We start from the raw sequence: 17816 nt of genomic DNA on the forward strand, positions 1-17816 counted from the left end.
ATTTTACGCGGTAATACGTCAACAGACTTTTTTCGACACTCGCTTAATAATTTTTTTAAGAAAGGGAAAAAATAAAAAAATAAAAAAATCGCTTACATCTTTTTGTAGCTTATCTCTCGCTAGTTCACAAAGTGCAATTACTTTGGCTATACGCTATATCCCCATTAATTCACATCTACGGAACGTACCCAATTCGTGTTTAAGGCTCCGGCATTCTTTTAGATTGTGAAATCGCTTTCAAAAAGTATAGCTTTCATAATCTTTATTATATGACCTTTAAAACGAACGGATATAGTTATATAGGTTGAAAGTGTTATGTAGAGAGAGTTTTACTGCGATTCCCAGTCACACGCGACCAACTAGACCTTCATCACAAACGAAAAATTGAATTTGGATGGACGTCAATCAAAAGGGTTTCTATCGTTTTTATTGGTTTCTACACCAGGACTGATGTGAATACTCACGTGAACACGTGCAAATGTGCAAAAATCGTTGTCCTTATCTCATGCTTCTTGTCGCTGTGAATTTCTCACTTTGGATATATATTTTCTTAAGAATGTCACAGGATTCCGGCTCCGAATCTTGAAACGCTTGATTGCAAAGCTATCGGTATGGATATGATTTGAGTTTCTTCAAGATAGGATAAGTCAATACTGATAGTTTGCAATTAAACGTTTGAAATTCGGAGTCGGAATCCTTAGACATGTTTAAGAAACCCTTTTGATTGACGTCCACCAAAACTCAATTCTTCGTTTGTGATTTTGGTCTCACTTGGTCGCGTGTGACTGGGAATCGCAGTAATCGTGATGTAGACTTGAAAATATCCAGTAATTAAATACACAAACCAATATCGCTTGAACTAAAGCTAAGATAAGATTTAAGCCAATCATGAAAGAAGAAAATCAGTATCATATTGACCTCATCCAATCACAGTCTCTCGTTTTACGTGGTAGTCGATAACATCTAAGTATTTTCTCAAATATCTAGGCTTTGCTGCTTGATCCTGATTGGTCAAAGTTTGATTTAAGTTTGATTCCTTTGTTTTCAATCTACGTCGTAATTGGTTAAATTTCTTCTAGTGGTCCCCGTAAATGTGTCTGCCAGTAAATACATTGATAAAAACTTATTTTTTATTTTTTCGTTTTAATGAAACATAAATCTCGCTGAGGGAAAAACATTATTTTCTCCAAGTTTATATGATCCAGTAATATTGAGAAAGAGATATACTTTATTCAGATATTTTTTACGGTTGTAAAAGAGAACCTTTACAGAAAAATTGAAATATTGATGCCAAGCCAATAGGAAGTGAAGGCCTTTCATAACAAACTAACGCCCAAAAAAATGACCTTTTTTCGCTTATTAATAGTAGGACCACACAAGCGGCAAACTGCTGTGAATCAGCGAGTCTTTTTTAGAAAACAGCATCGATCGATCGATTTCAAAATACGAAAGTAAATTGAAGAAAAGTGCCCCAACATATCAGTCGAAACCTGTCCAGACATTGCAAACTTATTCATAGAAATGTTAATAGGTATTGTTCGTTTGGTAGAAATAATGTTGACTAATGTTGACTGCATCATTGGGCAACTGGAATTATAACAAATTCACATCTGTTTAACCCTTATTTGCCTTTTCCCCGGTAGTCTTAAGAGTGTTTTTCAGTAAATTATAATGTAAAATCAAAACTACTTGCAGAAGAGCCATGCCCTGACTTAGACCAGCCCAGAGGTTGTTTCAGGGTTCAATCTGTGAGTTAGCTATGCCCTGACTTAGATCAGCCCAGAGGCTGTTTCAGGGTACAATCTGTGAGATAGCCGTGCCTTGACTTAGATCAGCCCAGAGGTTGTTTCAGGGTTCCATCTGTGAGTCGGCCATGCCCTGACTTAGATCAGCCCAGGGGTTGTTTCAGGTCTCGATCTGTGAGTTAGCCGTGCCCTGACTTAGATCAGCACAGAGGTTGTTTCAGGGTTCCATCTGTGAGTTAGCCGTGCCCTGACTTAGATCAGCCCAGGGGTTGTTTCAGGTCTCGATCTGTGAGTTAGCCGTGCCCTGACTTAGATTAGCCTAGAGGATATTTCAGGGTTTTTGTAGCTGTTATCGGAACCCAAAATTAAATTGACAACGAGCCCAAAAATAGTTTGATAAACATGCGTTTATTTTCCCGTTTATTGCAATCAGTTGTTTGCTACTTCGTTCTTTATCCACGGAAGGAGATACTTGACCTTGGCATAGACACCAAATTTACCAGGTTTAGCGCAGCCATTACCCCAACTGGTAGCCCCATGAAGATAGAATCGACCTCCATTTTCACAGACCATTGGTCCACCAGAGTCTCCTTGGCATGTGACAATACCACCCTTGTCAACACCAGCACAAATCATAGAATCGTCGATTTTATATCCATATGCTCTGACACAACGAGCACGGCTAGCAATGGGGACAGACACATGTTGAAGGTAATCTGGGGATGGCCCTCCTGATGAAAGGTGCCCCCATCCTGTGATTGAGCATTGGGTGCCATCAGTTGGAGCTGGGTCAGTTTCAGGCAGACAAACCAGATTGACGTGTCTGCAGAAGAGATTACAGAGAGATCATTGTCTAAAGGTGAATAACTGCTTAAAAAAGTAATTTAAAAAACTTTCTTAGAAATTGTAGCATCTTGACAAGTTCTCGATCAAAGACAAATTGCAGAAACGAAAAACGAAAATGAACATATTACACAATTACACAATTTGGTTGCATAACTAGAATTATACAGCTCAATTTTCATCTTGGCCCTTCTAGATCGAATTAGAATTTAGAAGTTGATTTTTCCATCGAAATTCAAACTCTACATAAAACAATAGAAATACGGCATGATGAATTTTTAAACCAGTTAAAACGCACGTGCTCGGGTATATACATTGATATTCAATGCAAACTCTCGCCCTTGCGTTTTGACCTTTATTTACAGCATCCTATTCTTGGTTTTCACTTACGTCATCATGAATTTCAAAAGCGTAAATTCGCATTATGATGAAATAAAAGTTTCATAATCTTGCAAAGCGGTCAAAACTACAAATACTGGCCAAATTTTAAGGCTGTAAAGCATTTCGTTGCGGAACTAGAGGCGAGTAAACATAACGCAAGTTTTGGTTAAAATGTATGGACCGGCCATCTTGGTATTCCAAGCTGGTACACTATTATGGCGGACGAAACTCCAAATGCTTAAGATGATGTAATTTTGAATATTTTTGACTATATTTCAATTAAATATACCTTAAATAGATCTTTAAAACGTGTCTAAGGGAAAATATTTTAACTAGAGTAAATTATTTTACTATTTTGATCGCTATTTAGATAGACGTGACGGCATTGCGTGACACAAACTCAACCTTCATAACTCGAGAACCAAACATCGAAATGACTCAAGATTTTTCTTGTGACTTATAACCCTGATTTCTAAAACATACTTGTGAAATGCCTTTATACGATCTATAGTTTAGAATTTGGTGTTTTGATGACGTCATGTGAAAACTGGCAATAGAACCTCATTATGTCCATGCATATTATTTTTATATTGCCATCCAAACGAGAAGTTACACAGAATTCGAGACTTAAAATGCAAATGAACCCTTTGACGATACATTCAGTACTGGTTCTGCATAAAGTAAATAGTTGATTGGTAAAATATTTCTTGATTTGAGAGATACGTCTCTAAGTTATGAAGGTTTTTACTGCAGTGTACGGACTTACATTCAGTACTGGTACTGCATAAAGTAAATAGTTGATTGGTAAAATATTTCTTGAATTGAGTGATGGGTCTCTAAGTTATGAAGGTTTATACTGCAGTGTACGGACTTAACCAATATTATAAAATCACTGCTATAAATCTCGTGTTGGGATTGGTTGTGAGCGCGTGCTTTGTGAGAGCACACAGCACGCGCGCGCACTTTCAGTTGCTTCATTCCTAACTAAAATAGCGGTTATTGTAATTTGTATTCTATGAAATAAAATAAAACTTTGCTTGCTGTGTGGAGTTTTAAAGCACTTGGAGATTGGCAGAACACTTGAGAGTGTCTCCAAACACTTCTTTCGTGTTTTGCCAACCCTTAGGTGATTTATAATTGCTCACAGCACACGCGCGCGTTCTCTCTTTTCCTTTAATACTCACCGGTTGAGTTGAGCAGGTTTCACTAGCTTCAACAAGGCGATGTCATTAGAGTACGTCCTTGGTCTTTTATAACTAGGATGACTAATAATCTTGGATACCTTAATGTCCTGTTCAGTGCCAACGTTATGAACACGTCTATGAGCTCCAAGCCTAAAGGAAAAGGTGATTTTGAAAGCAAGTTTCAGTTAGATAATATGTACGGGTAGTTTGTTTACATCTTCAATAGAACAAATGCATATTCTAGAGAGAAAAAACAACAACAACAACAACAAGAAACTAGAAATTCGAGTAGTACCGGATAAAGAAGGAGCGTGTTGTTTTCCCAGAGACACAGTGGGCAGCGGTGACAATCCATTGAGGATGAATCAGAGATCCACCACAGAAGGCGAATCTGGAATTAGTTGCCAGTTGAGCCTGCCAAGGCCATTCGCCATGCTTGGCTGCCGTACCTCCCACGATTCTTTTGCTTGGAGTGATGCCGCATAAACCTGAAACATATCAAATTGAGTTGAAAAAAATTCTCAGTCTTGAGTGGGATTTTAACCCGTGCCGTGCTCTAACCACTGAGCTACCAAGTATCATATTAGACTTCAAGGATACAATAGGTGGGTTTATCGGACCGATAGGATGTGTGTGTGTGTGTGTGTGTGTGTGTGTGTGTGTGTGTGTGTGTGTGTGTGTGTGTGTGTGTGTGTGTGAATATATAAATATATATTTGTACTGCGGTTGTAATGTATCAAATTGAGTTGATCCTCGCCGTATATGAAGCAACTTATGCAGCTGCAAATTGAATGAAACAGTTAATTAAAAATTCGAACTTAATTAAATTTGTCGATATATCTTTATAACATTAGTTGTATTTTTAAGCAATGCTCCTCTGGAAACCAGCGTCGTACCTGAATAGGTCACTGCAGTTAAAGAAAGTTTACATTTACAAGTTCTGATGGATCAAATTCCGCTTACCTAGCGATGCTGAGAGAAGACTTGAGAAACTGGAAACTATTCCACTTTGCGACGTTGTTTCCCAAGTTTCTCTAGTGTTCTTCAGCATCTCGATTATTTTCAAAAACCTTTTTAATATTTCTTTTTTAAAAATTTATCATTACCAATAATTACCAATTAGACATGAGAATGACACGTGGTCTGAAAAGGGAGAACTTCGTTATGACGTAAGTGCTATAAATACCTGCCCACACTGGAGGAGGAGGAGGAGTCGTAGGAACAGGAGGTCGTACTGCAAAAAATATTTAATTGTGGTTAAAAAGGAGACGATGGTAACATTGATATCGAAGGTGCAGACATGAAAACGAGTCATTTTCGGGCAAGGTGATAAGAGACCAATAAAAAACAAAGAAAACAATGTACAAAACAACAACAACAACAAAGTATTCAATAACTCATTCGGGGTTCCATTTATCAGATTAATAGGTTTTTGTAAGCTCTCTTTAATTAAAAATAACACTTGAAATCGCTGGTTGCGCATGAAAAAATCTGATATAACACATTCACTATAACTCATTTTAAAAACTAATATAAATAGTAGAAAAACAAGGAAGCCAAATTAAGTATTCAATAAATCCTTAAACTAGAATTGTTTCTGCATATATTCGGGGTTTCATTTACACCTACTTGCAAGGACGTTGATATACGAAAATAGAACATTAGTAATTTAGTGAGAAAGGAATACATTAAAAGACAAAAGAAAAAGTTGAGCTTCAGTGATCTTCTTTTGTTTTTTAATATAATTCCTATCCCACTAAATCACTAATGTTCTATTTTCGTATGTCGATGTTCTTGCAAGTCGGTGTATATATTAATAGGTTTTTGTAAGATCACTAATAAAAAAAGAATTGACATCCCTGGCTGCGCATGGAGAAATCTGACTACATATTCACTATAATTCATTAAGAGAGAATTCTTTTCGTATTCAAGCAGTGAGCTCCAAAAACTATTTTCTTGAAGAAAGGCTGTTGTACAAGGCTAAAATCTTGTTATTCAGAAAGTTTAACTTGTTTGGAAGTGGAGATGACCAGTGAAAGTGGAATCAAAGTATTAATCCAAAGCAAAAATTTTATTCGAAAATGAGGTTTAGGGCTTCAGTTTGCTTATTTTCCATATATTTTCTATAAAAAAGCCTGACAAAGCAACATTGTAACACAGATGCAACAAAACATCTTTGTACAATTGAAAATACCGCTTCAAACAGGCATTTGATCATAGTACATCAGTTTCTAACTGTTTAAAAAAGGTTTTGAGTGTTAAAACGAAAATTGGGATCAAAACTCATACGAAAGTCTAGTTTTTGGCGCATTTTGACATTATTGCTCGTTATTGAAAAAAATATCCTATTAAAAAATAATTCATTAAAAAATTTAAATGGTAGAAAACCTAGAAGAAAAACAAGGAACTTGAAACTATTCATAACTTCAGCAGCACTTCGCGCGCGCAGATGGCGTCAGCACTGTGCTCCGTTCACTATAAAGCACAGTTTTCGACCAGCCAGCGCGCGCGTACTATCCTAACTATATATTAAAAAAAGGTATAAAAGGTACCTGAACCACAAGTTGAGATCCAGACATCATCGATAGCAATATCTCCGTTATATAATATTCCACGAATACCTTCAAATGACAGCTGTTGTAAGAAAATAAATATCGCTTAGATTTCGATTCCTCAAGAGCCCATTACACGAAGCGTATAACTCACTTGACTTCCTTGGGAGCCATCAATGTCATTGTTCCCACAGCTGGTGCGAATATTCAAGAACCTATGATAATTTATTGGTCTCGGTTGTACTTCCCCCGACGTTTGGCTGCTCCCTTTACCCCGCCGTCCCTACTTAAAACTGCTTTACAGTCCCTCGAGAAATAGAGAATTCGAACAAGGCTATGTCCGCTAGGATGGTGGAACAAACAAGAAAAGCTAATGAGGAATGCTTTGTTATCGTCAATTAAGATGGCGGCTATGACGTCATGTTCAAACGAAGAATCCGCCAAGGGTCGTAGGTTCAGGGAATATGAATTCTTTTTGAGTTCCTTATGTCTATTTTCATTGCTTTGTACATACACTTATTTCAATAAAGTTAGTCAACAAAAACCTAGAAAGCTGTGATCGCTGAGAATCATGGGAAATATTTCATATTCAACAAGTAAAGGTTTCGACACAACCTGCAGCGGTTGAGGATGCTCCGAGGAGGTGAACTTGTAACTGGTAGAAGATCTCAAGTCCATCAACAGTTATCAAGCGGTCAAAAGGTTAAAACATGTATCTACCCATAATCCTTGTCGGTCTCAGCTTTGTAGATTTTGGGTGACTAACTTTATTGAAATAAGTTTATATATCGTTATTATATTTGAAAGAAAAAAATATTGTTTTTATTTTTGGCATTTCAATCAATCAATCATTTCTGCACACTGCAATTATATTTGTCTCAAAAGTTTGAAAGTCAAATTTTTCAATATTTTTCATACTTTTTGAATCTTGACTTATGTGCACACATAAATAGAGCATGTGCAGTAGGCTTTTTTTTCTGTCAAGCATCCATGGCCTGCGGCGAAGAACAAGGCCTATGGCATAATCCATTTTTTGACACAAGCGCACTATTCCGGAAGTGAAATATAATTGTGAGAGAATGATAAGGACTGGGCTCCCTGTGGAGGGAGTTTGAGTGACATGTGAGAGAAGAGACGTGAGAGCACGAGAGATGTGTTTGGAGAAAAGGATGTTGTGAGAGAGAATCGGAATTGTAAAGAGGATAAACTCGTTATTTGGATTAAATCTTAAAGCAGGGGTTGGAGACTATATTCATAAATTATCGTACAATAATCAATGAAAAGTATGCTTTCAAACAGAGGTTTGTGTTTACTTCCGATCGAATTAAAAATCAAAAATCGGGAACAATTTTTTTGGAAAGTCTTTTAATGCATGCGCTATTACACCGGAAGTCCAAGAAATCCTGGACTCAAAACATGGATTATGCCAGAGCCCTGGTTCTTCGCCGCAGGCCAGAAGAAACGCAGGCTCTGGGAACGAGATTGATAAGCATTCCGTTTTCAAAAATAAAAAAGGTCTAAGTCGGAGTTTCAATCAGGTGTTAAAAGTGTTTGAATTCTCGTTATCGGCTCCAATTAGAGTTCATGCCCACCACCATTCTGTCAAAAAATGGCGCATTCCGTACGAGACAGGAAATGACATCAAATAAACCAATAAATTTACCCTTTGTGATCCACTTTGAGTTAAACGCACTTCGGCTTCCTTCCATGGTTGCCCTTGACTACCAGACTTGCTAAACACCTTAGTGTTACCAATATACACGTTCAGAGTACCAATATGAGCTCCATTCATTTGATAGAAGAACTTGAGACATTCCTTGCCAGTGAGAGTCACTTGTTTATCGAGAACAGCATTATCACCCTTGACTCGTGGATAAGATGTTTCAATGTACATGTAGTAGCCTGCAATTGCACAAGATCATTTTCAAGACCAAATCTTTCAAACCTTTTACTTGTCTTTTAAACCTACATGTAAGAACCTAGAAGTGTTTATTTGAAATTGAATTTGTTTTATTCTTCTTTGAGTACGTACGTAGTGTATAGATATAATCAACCTTGCGTAATTTTCCCTTTTCAAAATTCAACCTTTTATGAAGCAATTTCTGAGCTGATCTAAGTCAGGGCATGGTTTACTCACCGATTGAACCCTGAAACAACCTTTAAGCTGATCTAAGTCAGGGCATGGCTAACTCACAGATTGAACCCTGAAACAACCTCTGGGCTGATCTAAGTCAGGGCACGGCTAACTCACAGATCGAACCCTGAAACAACCTCTGGGCTGATCTAAGTCAGGGCATGGCTAACTCACAGATTGAACCCTGAAACAACCTCTGGGCTGATCTAAGTCAGGGCATGGCTAACTCACAGATCGAACCCTGAAACAACCTCTGGGCTGATCTAAGTCAGGGCATGGCTAACTCACAGATCGAACCCTGAAACAACCTCTGGGCTGATCTAAGTCAGGCATGGCTAACTCACAAATTGACCCTGAAACAACCTTTTGGCTGATCTAAGTCAGGGCATGGCTAACTCACAGATTGTACCCTGAAACAACCTCTGGGCTGATCTAATTCAGGGCATGGCTAACTCACAGATTGAAATGCAATTCTCAATCATTTCCTTTTAATGCCAAGCTTCCCTTACCTTTTCCTGATGTATTGTCACCATATGGACCAGTTCCTCTGGACGGCGTAGCACCAGAATTTCTGGTCCAATCAAATTTATCTCCTTTGCGTTGGGTGAACCCGCACATATTAGCATCAAAGTTGCAGTTGAGCTCTGTAAGGAGAAGTCAAAAGTAGTTAGGTTGTTTTAAGATATTTTGAAAGATGAGCTCAAAGATGTGCTCAAAGACATATTCTCGCCAAACTGTTCAGAACAACGGGCAAAATATCTGGGCTAATCTAAGTCAAGGCACGGCTAACTCACAGATCAAACCCTTAAACAACCTCTAGGCTAATCTAAGTCAAGGCACGGCTAACTCACAGATTCAACCCTGAAACAATATCTGGGCTGATCTAAGTCAAGGCATGGCTAACTCACAGATTGAACCCTGAAACAACCTTTACGCTAATTCAAGTCAGAGCCGGGCACGGCTAACTCACAGATCAAACCCTGTAAGAAGGTTAACGCATTGTTCTTACTTGGAAGAGGTGGAGTAGTTGATGGCAGCGTTGGCGGTATTGGTGGTGGAGTTCATAGTTATAATTAATTAGTCAGTTAAATTAGATGAAGATGAAGATGAAGATGAAGATGAAGATGAAGATGAAGATGAAGATGAAGATGAAGATGAAGATGAAGATGAAGATGAAGATGAAGATGAAGATGAAGATGAAGATGAAGATGAAGATGAAGATGAAGATGAAGATGAAGATGAAGATGAAGATGAAGATGAAGATGAAGATGAAGATGAAGATGAAGATGAAGATGAAGATGAAGATGAAGATGAAGATGAAGATGAAGATGAACAACGACGACAACGACGACAACGACAAAAAACAGACATATGCCATTTGGGTTTTTTTTACTCACTAAAAGTCTTCAAATCGTATTATCGGCTCGAAATTATGGTCAAACACTGACCACCATTTGCTGTCAACCACAAAGAATTCTATTGAAAACTTGTGATTCAGCTGATAAACATTCTGTACGGATAAGAATTAAGTGACGTCTTGTGAAACCCAGCAATTTTACAATATCATTTGTAAGTGTTAATTGTAATTACCTGGAGCGCATCTAGGGAATGAAATATCATCAATAGCTATATCTCCTGTCCAATATCCTCCTCGAACACCTTCAAATCGTATCTGGAAAGAAATAAGGAACCATACCGATTAGCTCAGTTGGTAAGAGCGTCGGTCTGTTGTGCGGGAGGTCGTGGTTCAAGCCTTGGCCGGACCAACACTAAGGATCTTAAAATAACTGTGGAGAAGGGGCTGCCTTTGTAATTATATCTTCTTTTTTTAATTATAAAAGCTCTTGTGGTGTCCCTGCCCTCATGTGGAAAAGCTAATAAATTAAATAAAAAATAGAAAGCTGCTTAGCAAGCCCGCAAAAGAACAGTTTCGAGTTCCAATTAATCCTCAAGTGGAAGTACAAAACACAGCTAGTGGTTTCACTGTAAAGTTTTGAACATTTATGTCATCTATGTGAATGGAAACCTATGAGCGATTTGTCTTTTTCAATAATAATGAAAACGAAAACATCTAAAAACAAGGAAAAAGTTTCAAGTGCCTATAACCTTTATAGGATTATGATCAATTTTGATTTTCTGTGTGTTGGAGATGAATAAACAAAAAATTTGTTTTCGATTGACTAAATATTCTCGGGGATATAACGCGCTAAATTACGCAGTTTTGCAACGCCCCATCGATTTGGACGGGATCGCGAGGTCTGGTACCTAGTTGGCGTCGAATGACGTCACAACAAGAACGACTCGGCTTCCAATAAGTAAAACAAAGTAGAGCTTGGCTGTTCCTTCCAGTGTTTTTACCTGTTTTGGTCGCAACAACACATCTAGTCGGCATTTTCTCATATTCTGACCGAAGAACTAGTAAGAATCTTTGCTTATCAAAACATTCGTTCTTGTTGTGACGTCACCACTCAGCGAGAATCTGCTCGGGCCCAGTTTCCCTTTATCCTGTCCAAATCGATGGGGCGTTGCAAAACTGCAGAACTGCGACAAAACTGAGCAACAAATAACCCAAAAAGCAGTATTTTTCAGCTGTCGTCTCTTGAGTTATTCAGTCGTTTCAAATAATGAGAAAGGAAATCTTACCGTTTGTGATCCACTTTGAGTTAAGCGCACTTCGGCAGCCTTCCATGGTTGTCCTTGACTACCAGACTTGCTAAACACCTTGGTGTTACCAACATACACGTTCAGAGTACCAACACCATTGCCATTCATTTGATAGAAGAACTTGAGACATTCCTTGCCAGTGAGAGTCACTTGTTTCTCGATAACAGCAATATCACCCTTGACTCGTGGATAAGATGTTTCAATGTACATGTAGTAGCCTGTAGTCACACCAGAGTATTTTCAAGGTAATTGAATTCAAATCTTAATGCGTTATTGATAATCCATTACATTTAACCTCTGGGCTAAAAGTCTGAGTTTCCTTTAATCAGCCTTAATCTCGGTTGAGCGTTAAAATTTTCAGCCATTAAACCATTCAGAATGCCTTTTCTCATAACGTAAATACAACTGTTTTTAAGACTAAAGACTTATTTGTAAGGCTTAGCCTCGCTTACGAGAAAATCATTCACAAAATTCAACTGTAATTTGTAAAGAATGTGCAAGTTGAGCAATACCAATATCTTGATCTGAATTTGAATGGTATCTGTGAATAGCTGACTTATGAACGAGGCTAAGCCTGTGCAAATCAATCTGTCTTCTTCAAAAACAGCGGTTTGCATCAAATGCGAAACTGTATTGAGAATTGGATATGGCATTTTGACTAGTATTTCCTATATTTCTGAGCGCCACTTACATGGCATGTGCCTTCTGCAGTCTTGAAAATCAAATGTTTATGAAATTGATGCTAGATACGGTATTTTGTGCCGGTTTTTACAATTGCTAATGAATTTTACTTTGATTTTGAGAAGAAAATTGAGTCGGGTTCAAAAAAAGGTTATATCATTAAAGCTAAGAACGAAGGGGAGCATGAGAAGACAAACAATTATGCTAATTTCATGCGTATTGCAGTTTTCCCCTCCTGTGCACAATTTATGCATCATGGCTTTGGCATGTTGTTAATCTAGGTCGACCAACTTTGCTCTACTGTGCATTTTTACATGTCTATATGCAAATATAATACACATTTCGGAGTACACAAAATCATTTTAGCTTCGATGATATGACCTTCTCGAACCCGACTACGTTTCTTCAATTAGATATAACTAAACAAAATTGTTACATAGCTACGAAATTTTCCGATGTAACGAACATCCTCATTGGTTGAAAGATGACCACTTGACGCTAGTTAAATCTAAATGTATCCCTACGGGGATATAGGTTCCACGTGACAATAATCGTGAAAGTAAACGAGAGCACGTGATCAAAACGTGAAAATCGCTGATGGCGTGATATTTTTGCACCAATCAAAAACAGCAGAGCGCGGGAGCAGATATTTTGCTTAAATTTTCAGTCCAAATGGAGCTCGAAGCGAAACAATATAGATTCTCCAGTGTTTCTACAGAGAAATTACAGACTTTTATTGAGAAAAAGGATTTGAAAAATACGAAAAAAGCGACTAAAAATGCTGTTGCCACTCTCCTCGCTTTTTGGTAGAGAAATACAAGACCGAAAGAGACTTGTATTTGTAAAATCATGGTCAGTTTTCATGCATTTAGCTCGCTAAATAAAGTTCTTATTTCGTAAACAGACTTCTCAATATTTCTCAATTGCTATATAACAAAACACTTAATGTCTGGTCCCTCGGAAAATTAGTTAGTTTTCCCTCCCTCCTCTAGTATCGATGTTTCCCTCGGCTTCGCCTCGTGAAACATCGAGTATCTGGAAAACGAAATTATTTCCTTCGCGACCAGACATTAAGTGTATATTATCAAATTTTCATCACCCACCTTTTCCAGTAGCATGGTCTCCATTTGGTCCTGTTCTAAGTGACGGAGTGAATCCCCTGCGCCTCGTCCAATCAAACTTGTCTTTTTTGCTCTGAGTAAATCCACAGGTATCCCGTTCAAAATCACAGACAGATCCTAAAGAAGAAATATAAATGTTATATTGACCTCATAAGTATGCATGGGTTTAACGTTTTCCAATTTCGAACCACTTGTGCAAAATCACACATAGATGTTAAAGAAAGAAATAGAAAAGTTATTTTGACCTCATTAAAATGCATGGTTGTAACGCTTTTCAATTTCCAAAAACGTGTCAATGATATCTCTTGTGAATAAGATTATTTTTTTGAGTTGTATCCATGTTCATGTGTCTTCTCATGCATAACCGTTAAACAAAGAAATGATACTCTAGAGAATGACACGTGTAAACACTAAAAGTATGCAACCTAAATAATACTAAATACGGCTTAAAAAACTCATTAATAATTCATGAAGGAAACACAATAGAAATCATGACCATGAAGGAGGTTTTATATCTGATATAGATTCGTCTTCATTTGCATAAACTTTAACTTGGATTTTCTCTATCAAACTTGGTTCATTTCGTAAAGAATTCGGTACAGTATGAGAACATACATCAGGAGTTTTTTAAGCCGTTTAATAAACTCGCAGATCGTGTTTTATCGGGTCTAAAACCACTCGGCTACGCCTCGTGTTTTATACTCGATAAAACACTCCTACTCGTTTATTAAACAGTACTTAATTACATTACTGATATTATTATATGTACATTAATTATTAGTCAGTAATTCGTAGTAATTCACCATTTTCCATACATTGGTTCACTGGTCAAACACAAAGCGCTCACGTGAGGCACCAAGGTACTTTCAAAGGATTATTCAAATTTGAACCTTGCAACCTCGACTGAATGCTTTGTGTTTGACCAGTAAACCGATGAATGGAAAATGGTGAATCAGAAGTAGATTATTAGAGGTTTTTTTTCATAAACCCGTGAAATACATAGATCTTATTAAACACTGTTTTATTTGTTAAACAGTTTTGGCGAGCCCGATGGGTAAGACAAAATACCAAGAGCGAGAAAACATTTCCACTCGTAATCCACCCTAAATTGTCGACGATAAGTTATTTATTATCCAACAGAGCTTAATTACGTTTTCCCACAAAGAATTAAGGCTTCAAGTTAAACTAATCTTTTTTGAACTAGTTTTCAAAACCGATTTTTAATTGTACTAAATGACCTCCACTTGATCTGAAATAGTGACGTAGAAATGAGGTCACTGCAAAATTAAGGTGTAATTGTCCAAGGAAAAGTAAAATCATGTCTGCCATTGCAATTAAAAAATAAAAATCATTATTGCACATAAGCAACGTTTTTTTCCCCATATAATTTGGTGGCCTAGAATTCCATAATCTAAGAGGAAAAACGAGGTCTTGTGCCCGAGGGCTTGATGAATATACGGACCGAGGCCGTTACCAACTATAGGACGGTAAATAATCTATTGTTTTCCCGTATTTTTTTTTTTTTTTTTTTTAAAAAAAGAGGAAAAATGACATGCCAGCTTTGTAAATATTCTCTATTTTTATAGGCTAAAATTGTTTTCTCAAATCAGATTGTTTGGGCACAGATATCACAAGATATTTGTACTCGCTCCATTCTTTCTCCTTTGTTATTTGTACTCTAATGATACACTCTACAAAATTACTCCATTCTGATTGGACTGAGAGGAGTACAACTAAATCCCCAATTGTACTCTGAATTATAAACAAAACAATCGCACCTGTAATCTTCTCGTACAATTCGGAATTTATAGATACTCGTGATGCTTTGAAAGTTCTCAAATCAAACTCGACTAAAGGCCAGGCTCGTCAAATTTTGAAAATTTTCAAAACATCCCTCGTACCAAAAAAATTCGAATTGTACTCAAGCATAATTAGCACTACTTCACCACTCTAATTCTTTTGTTCTCTATTGTCTTCATCATCTGACTATCTCACTCTAATTAAGGTGTCTTGTTAATTAATTATAAACAGAAAATTGAAACTCTTTTTAACCTGAAATGCTGATTTCAAAAATGCAAAGATAAATGGGGTGTCCCGAGCTCGTTTTTGAGATAATCACTCCGGAATGACATGGATTTGTACAAATTTGGAAGAAAAATAGCGACAATCAAGCTCTGCACAAAAAATCATAAAACCGAAACTAAGGAAGAAACGAGTAATTTTTTTCCGAACACGTAACTTACACTGTATATATAAAATGCTGATAAAAGTTGATTCAATAAACTATTGTAGACAATGGAAAAACCTTTTTTTGTTCACTGCTATGGTGTGCAAGTTATCGTAAAAATTGAGCATAAAACAAACAGAACGATTCTAATAAACAAATAATTAGGATATTACCCGTTATTCTGATGGAGTAGAGTCCCGTGCAAAATTTGAGGGTTTCGCCCTCTTGAAGTTCAAAACGTGTATGGTTCTTCAATCAAATATTGAAGGTTATATTCAGCGGTTTTTGAATAACCTTTACACTTTGCTTCACAGGTAAATGATTAACAAGTTACGCCAGTTACTAAGGTCCTCTTTAACAAAATTTCCCAAAGAATCTATGATAGTAATTAGAAAGAGAGGTCAACTTCTTTCAATGGGAGGTCAAGATCATAGTAGTATTTACAGTTTTAACACTAATGAAGTCTATGTGAAGCATTTCATGTGCTGGAACATGAGCTAAATATATAATCATTGATAAAATAAAATTTTTTCTTTGTCACTGAAACGTGATATCTTATAAATAACACTATAAGAATTCTTAGAAATCTGACCATAAATAGTAAAAATCCACTAATCGTATTTCATCGATAATTGTACATTACACAGAATATTTACTCGGAAATGACTTTTCCAATGCTAGTCTCTTATATTAATTATAACATTATAAAGTCATATCCAAACGTCGGTGAAAGCACTGTGAATGCGCGTTTACTGTTTTTAGATATTGAGCAAGATCATAAAAATTGGCAACGCTCGAAAAGTATCGCTTTGTTTCTGTCGATTTGCAAAACACAAAAGCCAAAAGAAAAAGCCATTTGCTGTCTATATACTTTGGAAGGATCGAAGGATGTTTTGAGTCTTATATTATGATATTTCAGATATGGATTTGCTGTAAATCAAATAATAGGCTTTCTTCAGGCAAGGTTTGAATTAGGGCGATGCGTGTTTTGGATCATTTCCGTCCGTTACTCGCGGAATGAGCTATGAGCTTTAAACACTCAAATCAAAAACCCTCTTAATGCAAACGTTTTTTTTAAAGAAAATAACTATTTTGCAAACTTAATTTAAGACTTACCTACGACTCCTCCAAAAGCAGCAGTTGCAAAAAAACTCAACCAAACTAAAGTCATCATCTTGTGAACTTGATTGAAATCTCGCAGCCGAGCGTTCGTATTTAAGCCCTCCAAAAATTAATATTCAAATGTATTTAATGCTAAATTAAGGCATGCAATAATATCTAATTTAGACCTATAAAAGGTTCTTAATCGTCCGTCATCAGCCAACTACCACGGAAACCACAATGCGCGAATCCTATTGGTTGATAGTTGAATCGAAAGTAATCAATATAAAATAAGCTATGCGGAATCTAGGCGTGGAATGTACTGTTTGTCAAAGCGAACACTTTGTAAGTATTTTCTTTTATATCTTGTGAAAATAGAGAATATTACATGGGCCCTGTTATTTATCGATCCCAAAGCTTGTAACTAGGAGATCTTGAGCTACGAACAAAATGTCAAAATATTCGCTGATTGGCTAATTCACTAGGAATTAAGGAAGCGAAATCACCTGGCTCGTGGCAGCTAATTAAACAATCGGGATTGATTTTAAACGGCCCCTAAAAAGTACGAACATATCATTGTCTTTAAAATGAAATAAATAATTTTATTTAAGTGTCGTTCTAGCGCTTTCGCTCTAATTGGGGACACTTTTCGCTTACATGCTGCCACTTCATTCAATATTCTATGCACACATGCAACGCTCAACTCCAAAGTTGATTTTTACGGAGGGAGAAAAAAAATATGATAATGCAGTAGCAAGTTCAACCCCTAATTGGTACCAAATGATTTTTCTTTCTTTCTTTCTTTCTTTCTTTCTTTCTTTCTTTCTTTCTTTCAGCTTCTTTCGTTCCCCTCCCGAGTAAGTAAGAGTTAATTACCGAGAACGTCGGCAATAAGCCATATACATCCCGAGGGCCGCAGGATTTTATTTATCAATTGAGAAGGTTTTCTATCAATTGTTGCTCATTATAAATGCGAACGGTCTATATATAGTTATTAACCGGGTTAATAACTATATATTGACCTCGCATTTACACTCGATTGCAGAAACGTTGTAGTATACATTTATACAAATATCTAATGAGATGCATAATGCAAATTAACCATTTTCAACGCTTAAAACCAACTGATTTATATTCTGTATGATCGAAAAGACAAGAAAAAAATATTTTGACAGTCATTGAA

General features: G+C 36.8%; 1 protein-coding gene across 1 annotated transcript; it reads right to left on the bottom strand.

The window, feature by feature from the left end:
• Positions 1 to 2134: 2134 nt before the first annotated feature.
• Positions 2135 to 16730, bottom strand: LOC148912542 (MAM and LDL-receptor class A domain-containing protein 1-like). Its single transcript, XM_089027804.1, has 11 exons — positions 16649 to 16730; positions 13288 to 13422; positions 11483 to 11721; positions 10430 to 10511; positions 9349 to 9483; positions 8369 to 8607; positions 6706 to 6787; positions 5340 to 5387; positions 4449 to 4641; positions 4154 to 4303; positions 2135 to 2568 (listed from the first exon to the last, which is right to left on the bottom strand). The coding sequence occupies exons 1-11, from the start codon at positions 16704 to 16706 to the stop codon at positions 2175 to 2177; spliced, it is 1755 nt and encodes a 584-aa protein (XP_088883930.1). The 5' UTR covers positions 16707 to 16730; the 3' UTR covers positions 2135 to 2174.
• Positions 16731 to 17816: the final 1086 nt, after the last annotated feature.

Source organism: Actinia tenebrosa, unplaced genomic scaffold (genome assembly GCF_029948245.1).
Source record: "Actinia tenebrosa isolate PJP-AT-01 unplaced genomic scaffold, QUT_ActTen_1.0 PGA_scaffold11__36_contigs__length_13525064, whole genome shotgun sequence".
Lineage (NCBI taxonomy): Eukaryota > Metazoa > Cnidaria > Anthozoa > Actiniaria > Actiniidae > Actinia > Actinia tenebrosa.